Source organism: Notothenia rossii (assembly GCF_949606895.1).
Source record: "Notothenia rossii genome assembly, chromosome: 5".
Taxonomy (NCBI): domain Eukaryota; kingdom Metazoa; phylum Chordata; class Actinopteri; order Perciformes; family Nototheniidae; genus Notothenia; species Notothenia rossii.
This window is the reverse complement of record NC_136903.1, coordinates 69,046,474-69,064,050: the sequence shown is the minus strand read 5'-3', so window position 1 is coordinate 69,064,050 and position 17,577 is coordinate 69,046,474. Positions and strand designations below refer to the sequence as shown.

The following is a 17,577-nucleotide window of genomic DNA, read 5'->3' as shown; positions in this document are numbered from 1 at the left end:
GCTGATGGTGGTGAAGTGGTATAATCATAATGATGGCACTTGGCTTTATATAATCCAGGAGCGGCAGCAGGGTGGCAGACCGAGGCAGCAGTTTGCCCTTGAACAAGATAGGAACTTCCTATCAATACAGAACTGATCTTAAAATATGTAGGGAAATTGCAAACACCATTAAAAGGGAAATTCATTTAATATTTCCCCCACATTACTCAGAAAGCCGTTCAATTACGAGTTGACCTGTTTGGCATTCTTGTAGTCATTTTGGATCACACATAACGTTTTTTTACACTTTTTGTTTAAATGGAGTTAAAGTAAATTATTCAGTGTGTACAAAATCATTAAACAAATTCAATTTAGCATTTCAAGAAGAATACAATAAAAAGATCTCCACAACATAACAAAAAAGTCACAGACGGAGATTACACTGAAAGAGGAATTTATTGTGAGTTTTGCTTCCAAACTCATCCAAGGGGAGTTCAAATTTTCAAACATTCTCCTGTCTTCAGCATGTAGTCTTATACATTTCGGCTGCACATTACAATATTTCACCTTTCAAATGTCAAAAATGTAAACAGACACTACAGGATGTAAAACAGAATTGTTGTAGTTTATAGTAGATCATATTAAAAATATAATCTAAATTTGCAACATACTGTAGTAACACCATTTTCTTTAAACTTCATTACACAATTACCAGCTGGACCTTTTCTAGTCTTTCACAAATGTGTTTGCCATTGTTACCTGGCTGCTCTATCTAATTATGTTAACCATTGAACAATCAACAAATAAGTTAAATCACAGTTTGTGAATGCTCTATCAAATTGAATCCATCCAATGTTGACCAGAGTTGCCACTAAACAGATACCAGTATTGTTGCTGCAGTAAGTAGTAAGTATTGGGATGTACTACAAGGCACTTTTTTACAAGTTCTACAAAATTAAATAAGGTGTGGAGACTTAAGTACATTTTCGTACTCTATATTGTATTGTATCTATATAATGTAATAAACATCAACTTGACAAAGTAAAGTAAACAAGTCTGCCTTAAAGGGTTTAAAATGTAATAAACTTGTTAATGTAATAGGAATTTAGGAGGATGTGGCATTATTTTCGAATCATTCAAAAATAAGTGGTGTAACAGTTAATGTATGTTTTTACCTTTTTTCATAACTTCAATCATTACATTTCACATAGAGTATAGGATTATATTACATTACAGGCTTTAAGATTTCAAACCGGGCACAGTCAGTTTTTACATTATAATTTAAAACAAGGGGATGCTGGCATCTTTAGTCCGATATAATTATTATCACATGGTACATTAATTTTCTTTGCCTGTCTGTTCATTTGGCCACCCATCTCTCCTTTAAGGGCTTATCGTATATTTAAACAGTAATCTAATTTGTTACAGGTATAATTACATTTCCTGTGCTGGTATATTCTCTGTACGAGTACTGCAATGTGTGCCTCTCATTATTGTTTGGGGAATAGAGAAGTTGACTAACAGACGAACGATTAACATTCTGTATCTGTACTGCAATCAACAGAATTGATTAATGCCATGAGAGGCCTAACTGTGACCAGCAATAATATCATTTAAAATGTGATGTTGAGGGGGCGTCTGTTGCCCCAGTGATATAGTGCTGAGGTGTCATGGCATGGTAACAACTGTTAAACTGCAGAGGCGTTGTATACACTGCAGGCCCTTCATGGCTGTGAATCACAGCTCTGTTTTTAGGGGGTCTTACAGAAGTTTAAATCTGCCACATTGGATGTCTGCGGGGCTCCGAATCTCACCCAAAAGCACTCATTCTAAATACACGGAGGTATCTTTTGTGATACACAGACATGATTCAGCCGGGAATTAGTATCATATTGAGCAAAATTGTCTACATTTGACATTTTAATGTACATAATATGTTTCCGTTTCCTGTTGTCAGTAAGACACTTGTTTAAACTAACTTATCTGATTAGACAGTAGTGATAGAAGTATTAAAAACATCCCATTTAAGCTTTTTCATGATTTAATAAATTATTGTGATGGAACTATCTCTGACAACTTACTTTATTTTTGGACTAAGTAATCTACAGCCAGGTTTTGTAGGGAACTCAAAAACTTCCATTTGCCCAGTGCTGACATAACGACAGGTGAACGACCCTGTGAAATTGTTTAATATAGTGTTCAGTAAATGTGCTTTTGGAAAACTGTGGCTGCTTGAATAGTGTGGGAGAGGATCTGAACAGCGTATTGCCGTGTTGATACAACCTCTGCCAACATAATCAGTAACAATACAGCAAGTGGACAGTAATGCTGAAGACAGGAGAGCAAACACTTTATGTCTGAGGGTTTGGAGTGGTATTGGTGTGTGTATGTGTGTGTCTCTGTGTGCTGTGTGTGTGTTTGTGTGTTGGGGTCAGATTCGAGTCAGCTGGTGCCAAAAACTGGACGGCATGAAGCTTTCCATCTTGTCTGCGAAGAAGCCCAGGGGTGCAAAGAGGGTGCTGAAGAACTGCAAGAGAGAAAAAGCAGAATGAGCCTTCAGTTGAACGTCAGTAAAAACTCTTCCCATCCATTCTTAAGATAATGTTAAAGTAAAACACTTAAAATAAATCCCTGCCTACAAGTTCACTAAATTACTGTTATGGAACTTATATGTTCAAACAGTGAACTCAAGTGATTCAAACAGAAACACAATGGCAGGTAAAGTGCTTGGAAAACATTGTGTGTTTGGTGTGTTTTACTATTAAGCCTATTGGTCTGTAAACAAGACGGGTGTGACAGTAAAATAACTCATCTTGCTCAATTTTTTAAAACAAGGAGGCAGTAAGAAGGCATGAACATTAGTTGCTGAGAGCGCATTTGATTTGTAGCAGTGCAGACAGGGAATACAAACACAGTCATCAAGTATTATAATTTTTTTTTAAAAATGTTTGTAGTAACAACATGACATATATAGTCTGATACAGGAATACACTTTATATTATCCATGATTGAAATATCAACATACTTTTATACATCAAATCAATCATGTTGACTTTCAGTTTCTTTCATTTTATAAATAGTGAAAATTGAATAAATATATGGGATTTGTTTACAACATGTGCAAAAGGACATTCTTAAATCCTTTAAGCCCCTGTCACACTGTCCCGAAATTGACACCCGATGGACAAACGAATATGAAATTGGGAATTTCGCACGAAGATGGCCCCGAACCACACACGAAGGCAACATTTACATTACATTTAAGACATACAACTGCAACGAAAGTAACACAAACAATTATGTTAAAGTACTATGATACTGTACTGATATGTTCAGACTTTGTTCTTTATTTTATCCGTCTTTATATGTAGAAGATATTACGTTTTCTCCGTAATGTTGTTTCTATAGCAACAACAACTTCCTGTCAACTCGCCTTCAAAATAATATATTATATCCTTTTCAGTTTCACAGAACACAAATTGGGTTATTTACATAATATGTTTACATGATTTTGTTGTGCAATAAAACAACCCGATGGACACACGATAAAGGAAATGTTCAAATTCAGCTCTGATCGTAGCAACATCGGGCCATTCGTGAGGGCATCTTAAGCCATCGTATGACCACCGGTGGAGTTACTCAGGCAGCAACTTCGTGAGCAGTGGCAAAATCTTTGGCATGCCAAAAAATTGCCGAAGGACCTTGCGAAGGTTCATTTTCGTGTTGAATTTGTGTGTCAATTTTGCCTTTCGTAAGGCACTCGTGAGAGCATCTTGTTATCATCGGTGCCATCGGGCATTCGCCCCGATCAGAGTGAGGGCGAATGCCCGATGGCACTGATGATAACACGAAGATGACACGATTTGACAAGATGCCCTCACGAGTGCCTTACGAAGTTGCCGCTCACGAAGTTGCTGCCGGCGCCTGAGAAACTCCACCGGTGGTCCTACGATGGCTTAAGATGCCCTCACGAATGGCCCGATGTTGTTACGATCAGAGCCGAATTTGAACATTTCCTTTATCGTGTGTCCATCGGGTGTCAATTTCGGGACAGTGTGACGCGGGCTTAAAGGATCCTTAAATCTGATATACGAGTATGGTTCTCGGACGGACACTATTAAGAGTAAAGAGCCTTATAATCATGACAGATATACAATATTGTTGCTACAGAATGAAACAACATTTTGCTTTGACAAGAGTCACCTGACAATGTATACATACGTAATACAATTGCATAAACCCTATACTTTAACTCAACGTTGTGGCATTTACACAAATAAATCATAACTTTTTATTATTTTCTGCTGTAGGTAAAAAAATAAATAAAAACATCTTATGCTAGGAAACTAAAAGGATCAACTCAAAAACCCATTTTATGATTTCCAGCAGGGCATATAACCACTAAAATCTAAGATTTAGATCTAAGATATTAGGTAAAATAGAGCATACATACGCACATGAAAGTGATTTAAGTTAGCTAGTAATATCGATATGTCCTCTAAAATTTTACAATATGGCTTCTCTCTGAAACCACTTGAGGTGCGCTTGATACACTTGACACTTTAATAGTCTCATAAGTGGACGTATCAGCCCGGCCAGACAAGTGTAAATCAAGTGCTCCTCTAACACGGTCTATATATGAAACATATTCAACTACGATGCTTGCTTGTCTGGTTTCCACAAACAAGGGAAAGGCAGGCTGCCACCCCTCCACTGTCTTGTGTAGCTTGCATCTTCTGTTGAAGAGCAGCAGATTCACAGAAATCAGTTTTTCCTCAGAAGGCAGTGAGGATCGCTGTGTTCCTCCCTCAATGGTTTTCATGCACTCCATCTGAACATTACACAAACCAGGCTCGCCGGGGCTGCTGTAAAAATCTCCCCTCAATCTTTCCCATAACAAAAGGAAGAGCACTAGATGTTCTCTGTGGCCTTGTTTTGCTACAAGTCTATGTTAAGGCAGGACGCAGCAGCAGGGTCATAAACAAAGGATTAGCCGAAGTAAGGAGTTTGCCAAACTAGCAAAAACAGATAACACAACACTTCTATCATAAATAAACAGTAAGAGCAAGTCATTCAAAGTTCCTAAACCTTTGAGGCTGTAAGATACACAGTTATGTTTGCGTTATTCAGCTGTAGACACTGATAGCTTTAGTTGGGTAAGAGCTTGTTTTGGCGGTAAACATGGACTTTACAAGCCTACGACTCCCATGAGCCTCCAGTGTTTCAGACAGTGATAGAAGGCAGCAATTACTACATGGGTTAAAAGGTTCATTTCAGAAAAAATTCCCTATTAAAAAGGTCCCATGTCATGGCCATTTCCACTGATCATAATTCCATTGTTGAGGTCTACTAGAATAGATTTATATTGTGCAATTTTCCAAACTCACATTGGTTTCTCATACAGCATCTCTAAACTATGTGTATTCACTGAATTTCACTCTCTGCCTTTAACGGCTCGTCGTAGCTCCAATAGCTCGAGCCCCCGCCCTCCCTGTGAGCACAGTGTGCTCTGATTGGTCGGGACATTGTGAATCGCGCTGAGCTCATGGATGTATAAGAGCTCCATGGAGGTGTGGTTTCCTTGTTTAGCGATACACAGCGAAACACAGCCAAACTCATCCTGAGCACACACAAAGTCAGATGCGAAGTAAAAACAATAAGTGTGGCTTGATATTGAGTAAGAAAAGGGTTTAAAGGTTGATAAACGCTGTGAGAATGGGTCTGCAGAGAGAATTTCGCCGCGATCTCAACTGTCTGTTATCAGCCTGCAGCCGGGGAGGAGACATCAGCAGAGCTGCCTGCACTGTGTGTGTGTGTGTGTGTGTGTGTGTGTGTGTGTGTGTGTGTGTGTGTGTGTGTGTGTGTGTGTGTGTGTGTGTGTGTGTGTGTGTGTGTGTGTGTGTGTGTGTGTGTGTGTGAGGAAGTCATTGGATTGGTCAATTTGGACCAATCAGCAGGGGCTTAACGTAATGGCTCCGCGGACGTAACGTAACGGCTCCACGGATTGGCCCATGTGGTTCCGGGTACCAAATGACCGTATCGCGCCATAGCTCTGGGCGCGGCTAATGGCCATTCCTACATCACGATACCCAGGAAGTAAACAATGGACAATGACGTATCTCCAACAAGACGTTTTGGGGAGGTATTTTATTGTTTTACTCGCTACAGGGTGTACTTTGAGGGTTTTGACTCTGCACACCGTTTACATGCATAAAAACCTTCATAACACACAAGGGGACGGGTAATAACCGGAAAAGCATGACATGGGACCGTTAAGATCATACAATGTGTTCTTGTGTAATGACTAAAATTGAATTATCTTAATCAGCTTTTATACAACTGTATGACAACAGCAACTTTGGATATACATTTGATGTGTAATTAAAGTACTTACTGCTTTGGCAAAGACACCCATGAGCTCAGGGAACTGATGTGTGAGCATGGCCAGCATGGCAGTGAAGGAGCAAAGGCCTGCTGTGAAGAGGATGAAGAAGGGAAGCTCTTTCTTTGGGTACACAGACACCTCGTGGAACGCTGGAGAGAAAGTGAGCATGGTCAGGAAAAGAACGAGAGATAAAGTCATAACCAGTGCAGATGAACAAGAAAACAAGCAACTTTGTACAGCTCTGCGTAGCTATTACACTTACAGGGCAGCAGTTCTCTATCTGCTGTTTCTGTGCATCCTGGGTAGGGGTAAAACAGGTGACCCTTCTCCAGTGGGTAGGGAATTATCCGGAAGGCTGGAAAATCAAAAATGGGAAATTTAATTAAGATTGAATTACAAACACAACAAGTATTTTATTGTGAATTTTGCCCATACATATAATTATGTGTTTTGGTATTCAACGATATCAAAGAAAAAGTATGATTTCAAAACTGTTAACAAAACAAAAATGTAATATTCAAAGCAGTGGGATTCAATAGAGAAGGTGATAGTGGTACGTACTGCCCTCCCAGGTGCAGTGTAGTAGGTTTAAGGCTCCTTCTGCCCTCTTCCAGTGCTGCAGGTGGAAGAAAGCATATGCCACTGCCTCGCTGTCACCCCTCTTCAAGATGTGCTCTGGAGGAAGGATCAGGCTCTTCATCTCTAATAAGTACTGCAGACAGAAAGAGGAAGGAATAGGACGCCAGTGCCATAATGCTTTTTGGCTTCTGAACTTGAAAAGAATGACAGATAAGTATTTTATTGCAGCACTTTATACTGCAGTCAAAAATTATGAAAGTGTGCAGAGTCTGATCTCTTGGCTAAAAAACTCAAGCTACAGTCGATTCAATTACTTAAAGAAATAGTGGCAAACAATTGCAACGTCCATCGTGTTCAAACATTTGCTGTCACATACTCGTTCTCTATATAGTGTTAAAGAGCATACATTTCAAAGTGCCGGCGAAAAATGACCATGAAGCAGGCAAAGGAGACCACATATTTTATTTTTGTGAAAAAAAGACTATTGAAATGGGATGTTTCTGAATGAGAAATAAGCAGCTGTCAGCCTAAAACCTTCAGATGAAGGTTTGGTTTTCCTCCGATGGTTAAAAGCCAATTCATTCCACTCTAATGCTTTCATTCACATCTTCTCCCTGTATCTCAGTCAGCACTTCACTTATTTCATTGTGCAATTCCCTCTAGCCATCTCCCTGCAGACTAAAACATATTTTCTTCATGTGAAGTATTTGTTGTCGGCGTTATTTTGCAATTGTTCGAGGTGGGAAGGAAAAGCTTTCCAAAGCTCTGCGAGTGTGTGTTATTGTTACAGTACACTCATTCCATGAATGCTCACCCCCCCTACTGTGTAAGTTTGTCCCAGTGAGTCAGTCGGTTCACTCTGCTGACCAAGGCCCACATCCCAGAGTTAAAACATGTAGAACAGGTATGCTTTCTGATATTAAAGTAAACAAACATCTAGAAATAAATTTTAAAAAAAGAATTAAGTGTACTGCATTTCTTCAATATCTATTTAAGTTAAGGCCTACCTCTGTCCAAACATGAGTCAACAATGGGTGTGCGTTGACTTTGCTGAACATGCCACTCTACGAAATATATGTCTGTGGTGCCCAGTGTGGCAGGAGTGTGTGTGTGTGTGTGCGCATGTGTTTGCAGGGCCCCCTGGGCTGGATTCCCAGGCGGCCAGCTTCACAGCGCTCTGGATCTCAGACTGACACTTTGGGAAGGTTACCCCACAGCTAATCCTGTCTAATCCCTTCCATGGTCACAGGCTCAGCCAGCCATCCATCCATCTGGCCGGCCAGACCGTGATGCTTCACCCATCTCCCCCTGCCTTACCCTCCTTCTCCACTCTCACCCCTCAGGATCCCAGCTACATCAACTACGGCCTGGCTCATCCCCGTCTTTCTCCTCATCCTCGCTTTCCTGCTCCTGCCAATATCATCATTGTTGTATTCTAGCCATATTCAAACATATTTCTGTGTATTATGCTCTCTGCAGACAGCCCACCCTACCCATCTGTCTCCCGCTGGCCACCTCCTGAATCTCTCACCCTCACGGGTGACAGCTCGCCACTTCCCAACAGGTGTGAACACTCTTCCTCACTTATCTTCTAGCCTCTTCTCTTTCCATCTTCTGTAGACGTTACAAAGATCGGCAGCTAAGGACGACCAGAAGCTGCTGGTTTGACCTTCTCACTTATCCTCTGTCTGACTGACTTAACTCAGCTCTCTCTGCTCCAACCAAGACACGTGACTGCCAGGCTTCATCCTCCTCACCATTTTGGTCTCCTTTCTTTCGATCACAAACCATTCGCCATCCTCGACTCCACCGGCACCAGAGTCAAGGCAGTCAGCCAGCTCTAGAAGCAAAACTACCACTGTTTCTGACAAATAATACACATTTTGTTTTACATACACACTTTAAGAGAACCCAGGATGAGTAGGAAGCTGGCTTTAATTTAGGGCATAGGATATGGACAATCCGTTTGCAAGCAAATGTGTTATTTTGGTTAAAATTAGATGTATGCATGCTTCTTAGTAAACATTTAGCTGTCTTTGGCTCTTTTCTGCTTTAACAAATGTAAATGTCCCCTCCGTGGGAGAAATAAAGGTATTCTGATTGAACAGTGTTACACATATTTTTGCCTCAGTTTTAGTCTGTTTGCTATATTGAATAACCAGTAAATGGCACCCTTGTAGGTGTGGGTCCCCTGTGTTTTAAGATTAACCATTTAGAGGGGCTGGCTGCTCAGCTGTCCTTCCTCACATGCCACAGTATTAGACCTGGTGACACCTCGGTCCTCGGTGCCGACCCCCCCCCCACCACCCTCTCGTTCTTCGGCCTGCTTCTCCACTCCCTGTCGCCTCTTTGATGAAGGGATTGGGTTTCATGTGTTCTCCTTTTATCCCTGGGCAGTCATAAGCCCAGAGCATAACTCATAAGCTGCCTTCTGATTCTAATCTGCGGCACTTTGCTGCTCACAATGGGACACACAGGCAACAATGACATCAGCCTTGTAGTGGCTCTATAAGGGTCGGACAAACATACACGTGTTCAGCGAAGGAACATAAAGACAAACAGGTGTGGCAGATTAAGAATCTCATACAGTGAGTAAAAGGCTCAGCTAGCTACTCCAACCTCGACTGAGGACAGTGGCAGACAGCTCACAGCGTTTATTCTAAAGTGGGCCATTCCTTACTACTCCCTCCCTTTGCCTTGTCTGAATCAAACCTCATCCATCTTAATACAGAACAAACCCACGACTGCTGCTCTGTATCAATTTACAAACCAAAAAGGCAATTTCAGAGGTAAACTAAGAAAAGGTCCGCATTTGTAAGGCTTGACATGTGATCTAGAGGAGAACATGTCAACCAGAATTGGGTGAGATGAGAAACCGCCTTCCAAAGTGGAGTAAACTAGCAAGGTAGATGGGATCAGGTCACCCAAACTGCTTCAAAATAATCGTGCATGGACCTAAGTGGTGGTACATTTCGATGTACAACAGATTTAGATAGCAGGAACAATTGATCAGCTGTCCAAGCATCCAGAAAACTGTCAGTTTTTAAACCGCTGGCTGCTTGAGAGGCTGATTGGAACAGACAGACAGATGGAAAAAACTAAAATGTGGAGCAGGGGGATAAATAGAGAAGGACAAGAAGATGAGGAGTGGAGGCAAATAGAAGGTTGAGGGAAGTAAATAGGGGCAAGATGGAGAGCTTGCGAGGGAAAGGGTCGTTTGGGAGTAGGGCAGTGTGCACTGAACCAGACTGAAGCATGTGTGTGCGGATGTGGGTTTAGTGTGTGTTTAGCTATACAGCAGTTTGAATAAGCTCATGTGATGCAGCCTGGTATGAAATTCATATATAATCTCCTTGGCATGCTTGATAACACACTTAATACTTGACCCACCATTGTTCCCTCATTACTCCACTTGTCCATTCAGCTTTTCTTTTTTCAACCTTAACTTGATGTTAAAACATGCCGTGCTTACACTCACACAGACACGTTTCTTGAAACCAATGGCTAACTGGTACATTGATGATGATGATGATGATGGTTAAAAATAAACTATATTCCCATGGATTCAGACTTGTCAATACTACTAGACTCTGTACTCCAGCTCAGTGTAGCAGGTATAAGCATCAGAATATACTTAAATTACTCAAAGTAAAAGTACTCGCTATGCAGATTGGCCCATTTAAGAATAATATATATTACATGTATTCATTATAATCATTAATGCATTCATGTCTTATCAAAGCTGGTAAAGGTGCAGCTAGCTTTAATGACTTTGTATGCTGTAGATATTACTACAGGTGTAAGTCTTATGTAAGTGTTGTCTATATTTCAAATTAGTCATGAAAATCTGTTAAGTAATTTAAGCTACTAATATAATTGAGTGTATTAAAAGTACATCATTTACCTCTGAATTGTAGTGGAGTAGAAGTACAAAGTACCATACAATGGAAATACTGAAGTACAAGTATCTCAAATTGTACTTAAGTATAGTGCTTGAGTAACTGTAGTTACTTATCAAGGACAATACATTCCTCTGACCCCATATGAAATTAAGCTGTTTTAAAATCAACCAGTTATTTGATTATGCTGTACAGAAAAGAATAATAGATGATTTACTATCAGAAGTATCCATTAGATGAAGCCCTATATGATCAGCTGATAACTTTCTAACCTAAGACTGACCTTTTGCTAAAGTATGCCCACATGTGTACACTATTTAGGCAGCAAGAATTAAATCTACAAGATTACAGAATTAGTGAACTTTTGGACAAAAGCCCTTTACAAATCCTACTTAAGGGGGTGACAGACCAGCCTGTGTTTAAAAAGGCAGAAGTCACAGGTGCACTCATCATAGCAGACAACACAAAGCAACAACCCCCCTTCATCCCAACTGGTACATTTATATTCAGCAAGTCAAAACGTAAACACAGGTTGAGGCCTGATTAAGCACCAGATGCCAGTCAAAGGCTGAAAGATGAGCCGAGCAATAATTCCCCGTGAAAGGTGTGCTACAAATGTCCTAAAGTTGGCAGGGGTGGCCAACATCAGACTCTCTGTTTGGCTCGAACGGGGGATGAGGGAACATGAGAGGATAAGAAACAGGATGAGGGTACGTGATGAGAGGAGAGGATGGCTGCCTCTGGGCACAGTGGGGGAGGGAGCCGCTGGAAAGACAGTGGAAATGAGGGCCCTCACTTTAAAATCAAAGGCTGGATCCAAGTGCTGGCTGACACCCCGTTCACACACACACACACACACACACACACACACACACACACACACACACACACACACACACACACACACACACACACACACACACACACACACACACACACACACACACACACACACACACACACACACACACACACACACACACACACACACACACACACACACACACACACACACACACACACACACACACACACACACACACACACACACACACACACACACACACACACAGAGTCAGGGAGATGAAACAACACCACACTACAAAGGCCAAACTGAGACACAACTCGGCAGCAATACTTGTGTATAACTCGGTGTGTGCACGTGTGACATCTAATCCTGTGGGAACTGATGTGAGAGGCCAGATGGATATCCAGTGATATGTTCTCCATGGTTCAGTTGTTTAAACCTCTACAGTATTCCTAGGGACCTACATGTGGAATCCAAACTATACTAACTGTCAAAACACACAATGCTGTATGATTCCAAACATATTGTGTTGTCTTGTAAGTGTAGTTGATAAAAAGGTGGAATGCAGCCATTTCACATTTAAAAGTGTTGGATTTCATTTTGACTGATTAATACTAATTACAATAATCCCCCAAATCATTGATATAGGAGAAAAAAATGGACAAATATGCATAAAAAACAAGCTTTAGGAATTAAGAGCTCCCGTTTAAAAGACCCACACCGTCACCTGCTGGTGAGCCAGTGCATAGCATGTCTGGAATAATGAGAGCGCTCTATTTGTATGTTACAGCACCTGTTACTGCTGACATAAATCACCTATACGTTTTAGGACTGATAGTTTATCCGTCTGCCAGTTATTCATGATTATTTCTGTGTGACAGTTATGCATGGCAGGTGAAATGGTACTATTGGACTAAATATAGAAATTCTACCCAAATCTACCCAATCCATTTCCAGCATAGCAGCTGCATGGATGAAAACAGACTGTCACGCATATGTTTTACTACTGTTTGAATAGTCTTAAGAATTAAAAGTTCATTGCTGATAAAAAGGGTTTGCAAATATTATCATTATAACAGCAGCATAAAATGGCAATACTATCATTTATCACAGGGTTATATATCCTCCAACAGAAGTCATTATTGTGACAGGCCTAGGCACAACAAAAAGTCACGATTGGTTTTCCGTGACCCGCAGCAACCATCAGATTCAGTGTGAGGTGTATTAGTGTGGTGACTGACCTTTGGCACGTGTGGATTGAACTCAACAGCTCTGTGTATGGCCTCCACAGCATTCATCTCTGCCGTGCTGAGCCCTCGCCGTGACGCGGCCTCTGGAGAGAACCTGAGACAAATCACCTCAGATGACACACTGTAGCAGCTCACATTGTTATTAAAGCTGCCCTTAGTGCTGACATACAAAACAGGTTTTAGAAGAAACTGAGTGGTATGCAAGATTCAAAGGATATTTAAAACCAAAAGGACACATACTTATCTGATACAGCCCGTGCTTTCAATAGTGCTGATGTGTAGCATATAGTGGCTGATTTTGGCAAGCTGATGTCTACAGTGGAAGAGGAAATTGGGGGTCATGTGACATATTTCATATTTTGCAATGAGCAAATTTCAGTGCAAACATAGTATAATTTCTTCAGATTTCTTGCGTTTTACCGTCATATTTGGCGAGGACTGCTTGGACATCAGCATATGCCTGAAGCTCTAGAAGTGCCTCCAAGAGGTTTTCGTGTATATTTAACATTCCCAACAGTGGGAACTCCTTCATTAACTGTGAACATTGAAAATATCACACAATAAATATGGATTTTGTTTTGTACTTCTTTAAGACCAATGTTTTAAGAATAGTACATGTTGCCCCAGATGGATGTTTGAATAAAAACAATTACACTCACATCTCTCATCATTTTAACTGCTTCTTTAATCCGGCCCAGCTTGCGTGCACACATTGCCATTCTACGTTTAATGTACACCAGTAAGTTGATATCTTTTCCAGCTGTGGATGACAAACAGAAAATATGAGGCGATTAATCAACACTTATCAGTCAATCGATTTTAAAAGAAGAATATCATGGATACAGCTTGTGGTCTTGCGTAGAGGAAAAGCAATGAAGCATTGATGGCATATTGCACCTGTGACTACATCCTTCATCACAAGAGGTTGTGGACAGATGTGGTCTGATCTATTTATAGCCGTTCTGCGCTGCTGGCACTGCACAGGGTGTGGCATGGCATGTTGCATTACTATTTATAAAAGTGGGTATAGTTATTCCTAAACTAGTTAGCTACCACTCAGCAATTGAGCCTCGTGGTTTAATATGCACTAACTTAATGTTTATGTTAATCCATTCTTACCAATAATTAATGCTTTTTTGAAGAGGCGTTCAGCTTCTGTGATAGTTGTTGCTTCTTCCTCTGCTAGGAGCACATAGGCTGCAGCACATCTGCACACAAATAAAAAGACACAGAGACAGTCCTGTTTGCATGCACTTCAAAAATGTAGAGCATTAAGGAAATCATTTGAACGCGAAAGCCCAAATTAAAACGGCCATAATATTATTACATTTATTTGTTTATTTATGTAATTAAAGCAAGCAGAATTACAAAAAACGTTTGCTTACTACCATTTTAAATGAATTACAACAGTACAGTAAATAATATTTAGAAGATACAAAGTAATACTTATTAATACAATATTTAAAGAGACAGTATAACACTGAGTAAGAGGAGGACTCACTCCTGGTTCATTTCGATGGCCTGGTAGGCTGCTCTGATCCTGGCTTGAGGATTTCTCTCTCTCCAGGCTTTCTGCATAACTGTAATGAGATGAAACTCAAGGTTAATATCCATGTTGACTCGCAGTCCTGACAATTCAATCAATTCAATTTTCCAAGTCAAAAACTCAAAGAAAAGAACAAAGAAACATTTCTGTTTGAACATTTACAAGGAACCAGAGATATCTCTTCCAAGGAGCAGTCTTTTGCTTGAACATTCTTAAAAACAAAAAGAAGACGACATCTTTGTTTGATTGCTAGTCACGGAGTAAAACTTACCAGCATCTTCTGGCCGTAATTGTGGAGTGTCTCCTGTGAAGAAGGTCTGATGGTCTTGAGCAGACAGGTTCATATCGTAGTAGGTTAAGGGTTCCTTCCCGGTCACCCAGGTGTACCTGTAGTGTAAAATATAAAATAATAACAGTTCAGCTACAGTTTTATGATCCACAATGTGTGAACAGAAATAAAGCAATTTTCTTGGACAAAGACACACTATGAGATGCACTCCATACTGCTAAATCTGAATTACACATACCTGTTGTACTCTGCTCCTCTGAACAGATTTAAAGGGTTCCTCCAGACCTTACACTCTATCGAAAGAAAGACAGTCTCTATTAGTGCTAGTATTATGATGAGTCGCATTGCTGTGGTAGTTTGATTATATGCATATTTACCAGAAACACTGGGCCTGGGCTCTGCCTCTCCATTAACCGAAGCAAACAGACCAGTGGTGGAGCTGCTCTCCACTCCCCCCAGCAGAGGACGCAGGTGGCTCACTGACACTTGTTCAATGAACGAGGTCCCATATTTACGAAAATACCACCACTCAAATATCTGCGGAAGAAAAAACATGTTTTTATAAAGTATGCAAAAATAAAATAAAATCTAGGTAAGTGATCCTTTCGTGGTAATTGCTTTCATATCACTACACTAGACAGTGGTTCTTCTTACAATATTTTGCCATGCCCATGGAAGCGTCCAAAAACTAATTTAATGCAATAATGGAGCTTAATCTCTGCCCAAAATACCATTTAAAAGAGAAGACAAGGCTCTGTTGCTATACCGACGATAAACGTGAGCTGGTATTTTTGGAAATCAAAATCTTTTTATTTCCTCCCCTGCGAAAAATCTGTTTATCTACATTACATCAGTGCACAACATTAAATGGTAAATGAACTACTTATAAAGGGCTTTATCAGGTCTTTTCCACCCCTCATTCGCCCGTTCACACTCATTCATACAGAGCAGTGTCACTTGCTCTAGGGAACCAACATCCACACACACAAATCACACACTTTTGGCAAATCAGGAGCAATTGAAGGTTAAGTATCTTTCCCAAAGATACATCGACATATTGACTGCACGGAATGGGATCGAACCCACAACCATATGGTTCAAAGATGACTGCACACTTGCCATAATCGCAAAGAAAACGTATAAAATGGTAATTTATTGAGTGGCTGGACAAATGTTAACCTTAACTAGCCATTTGGCAAAAGATAATTTTGCTCCCTGCATGCCATTATTCTCAGTACATACATATTGATAACATAGCCTTACCAACATAAGATAACTCTTGTTGGTTTATTGCTTCTAAATTATTCTGATGTATTCAAGCTTTGTTTTGCTCCACTCTCGCAAAGTGTTTTCAGCCCCTCAGTTTAAAAACAAATGCACCAGGTGTACTAGAATGTATTTTTCATTAGAGCATTTAATTTAACAGTGTCACTCCTTACTTAAACTAGGCTTTGACCACTGTGTTTAATCTTGGATTTTTTTTTAAAGAATACAGAATTCTGGACGATTTGATTGTATTTAAGTAAGTGGCTTACCATCAAATATATTTGTAAAAATGGTTACTATTAAACAGAGGTTTTACGGTGCAAGGAATAACTTACAAGGATGAGTCCAGAGATGAGAGAGGAGGTTCCAGTGAGAGCCACATAGAACTTGGGGGTCAGTGTATTCAGAAACACTGAGGCTGAAAGAAGAAGGGGAGAGAGTTAGTATTCTGCCATAATGCTACCACGTGTCTTATGTTGGGACCGTGCAATTAAAAAAAACATGCACCAAACCACATTTCAACAGAAAAGCATGGCAATAAGATTAGTAAAGCCGGTGGCATGTAGCCTTATACCTTTTCCCGGTTACATTGTGCAAAAATTAGCACACAACAATAAACTACCCAATCATGAATACATCCGATACACGCTGCCGTTTGAAAATAAAATAACGCAGAGGTCACATAGGTATGTAAAGAGTCGACTACGAACTAACCAAAACATTTCTTTGTTTGTGCATGAATGAGTCAGAAACCTGACTGTCAAACGAACAGCTCCCGCTTGCTGTCAGCTAAAGCCAGCTAGCCGATGCTAACAATAGCTAGCTAGCCCTTGCTTTCATTCACCTGAGGTAAGAGTTTCCTGCAGTTTCAGCGGGCTCCACAGGACGTATATCATGATCAGAACCATGCCGAACCAAATTAAGCACACGTAGGTCCATGACCAGGAGAGCCAAGACTTTAATTTCTCTGTAAATCCGAGAGATTGGGGATTACTGCCAGCGGTGTCCTCCATGTTTCTCCGGATGCCTGTAAACAGAGGAGTCACGTGATCACCAAGTAAAATGACTTCTATTTTGAAATCTCCACAAAAACCCATTTCCGGGAACTACAGAAAAACTTTATTAATTATTTACTATATTTGGAAAAAATGTACTCATTGTCTAAACTCAAAGATATGTTAATGCATATGTAAATAGTCCATATCTTTTTTATTTATTTGGGGTCACATTATATTAAAAGTACAGTTTTTCAAATCATATTTTTAGAGACCCGAAAATGACAAATGAAATAGCAAACAAAATTAGTGAAAATTAAATTAAAAAACAAAAAAGTACAGAGGGATTGTTTGAAATGGAAAATGTCTACACATGTACATATGCATATATCAACATACAATACACGGACACACATACATGTGGCCATACATACACACTATATACATTCAATCGGTGTAGAAACACAGTCAAACAAGGGATGGTCGTCTTTGGGATATGTCAATTCTCCACTTTTACATTTTTAAACTTCTCCATATTAAATAGTCCATATCATAGCATAAACATAAGCTTATATGGAATA

The 17,577-nt window shown here is 40.2% G+C and overlaps 1 protein-coding gene across 1 annotated transcript; it reads right to left on the bottom strand.

Annotated features, from left to right (window-relative positions):
• Positions 1-416: 416 nt before the first annotated feature.
• st7l (suppression of tumorigenicity 7 like) lies at positions 417-17,055 on the bottom strand. Its single transcript, XM_079684294.1, has 15 exons — positions 16,846-17,055; positions 16,337-16,419; positions 15,113-15,272; positions 14,974-15,028; positions 14,718-14,833; positions 14,402-14,480; positions 14,020-14,108; positions 13,560-13,660; positions 13,321-13,435; positions 13,141-13,213; positions 12,892-12,994; positions 6,926-7,076; positions 6,627-6,719; positions 6,374-6,513; positions 417-2,506 (listed from the first exon to the last, which is right to left on the bottom strand). Exons 1-15 carry the CDS (start codon positions 17,012-17,014, stop codon positions 2,411-2,413), a joined length of 1,623 nt encoding a protein of 540 aa, XP_079540420.1. The 5' UTR covers positions 17,015-17,055; the 3' UTR covers positions 417-2,410.
• Between the last annotated feature and the right edge of the window lie 522 nt (positions 17,056-17,577).

Excerpts from the sequence above, each read along its gene's own strand:
- st7l (XM_079684294.1), bottom strand. The coding sequence starts at position 17,014 with ATGGAGGACACCGCTGGCAGTAATCCCCAATCTCTCGGATTTACAGAG. Across the intron at positions 14,834-14,973 it reads AGAGGAGCAGAGTACAACAG|GTACACCTGGGTGACCGGGA; the intron begins GTATGTGTAATT and ends TTTACACTACAG. Across the intron at positions 6,514-6,626 it reads AGATAGAGAACTGCTGCCCT|CGTTCCACGAGGTGTCTGTG; the intron begins GTAAGTGTAATA and ends CTTTCTCTCCAG.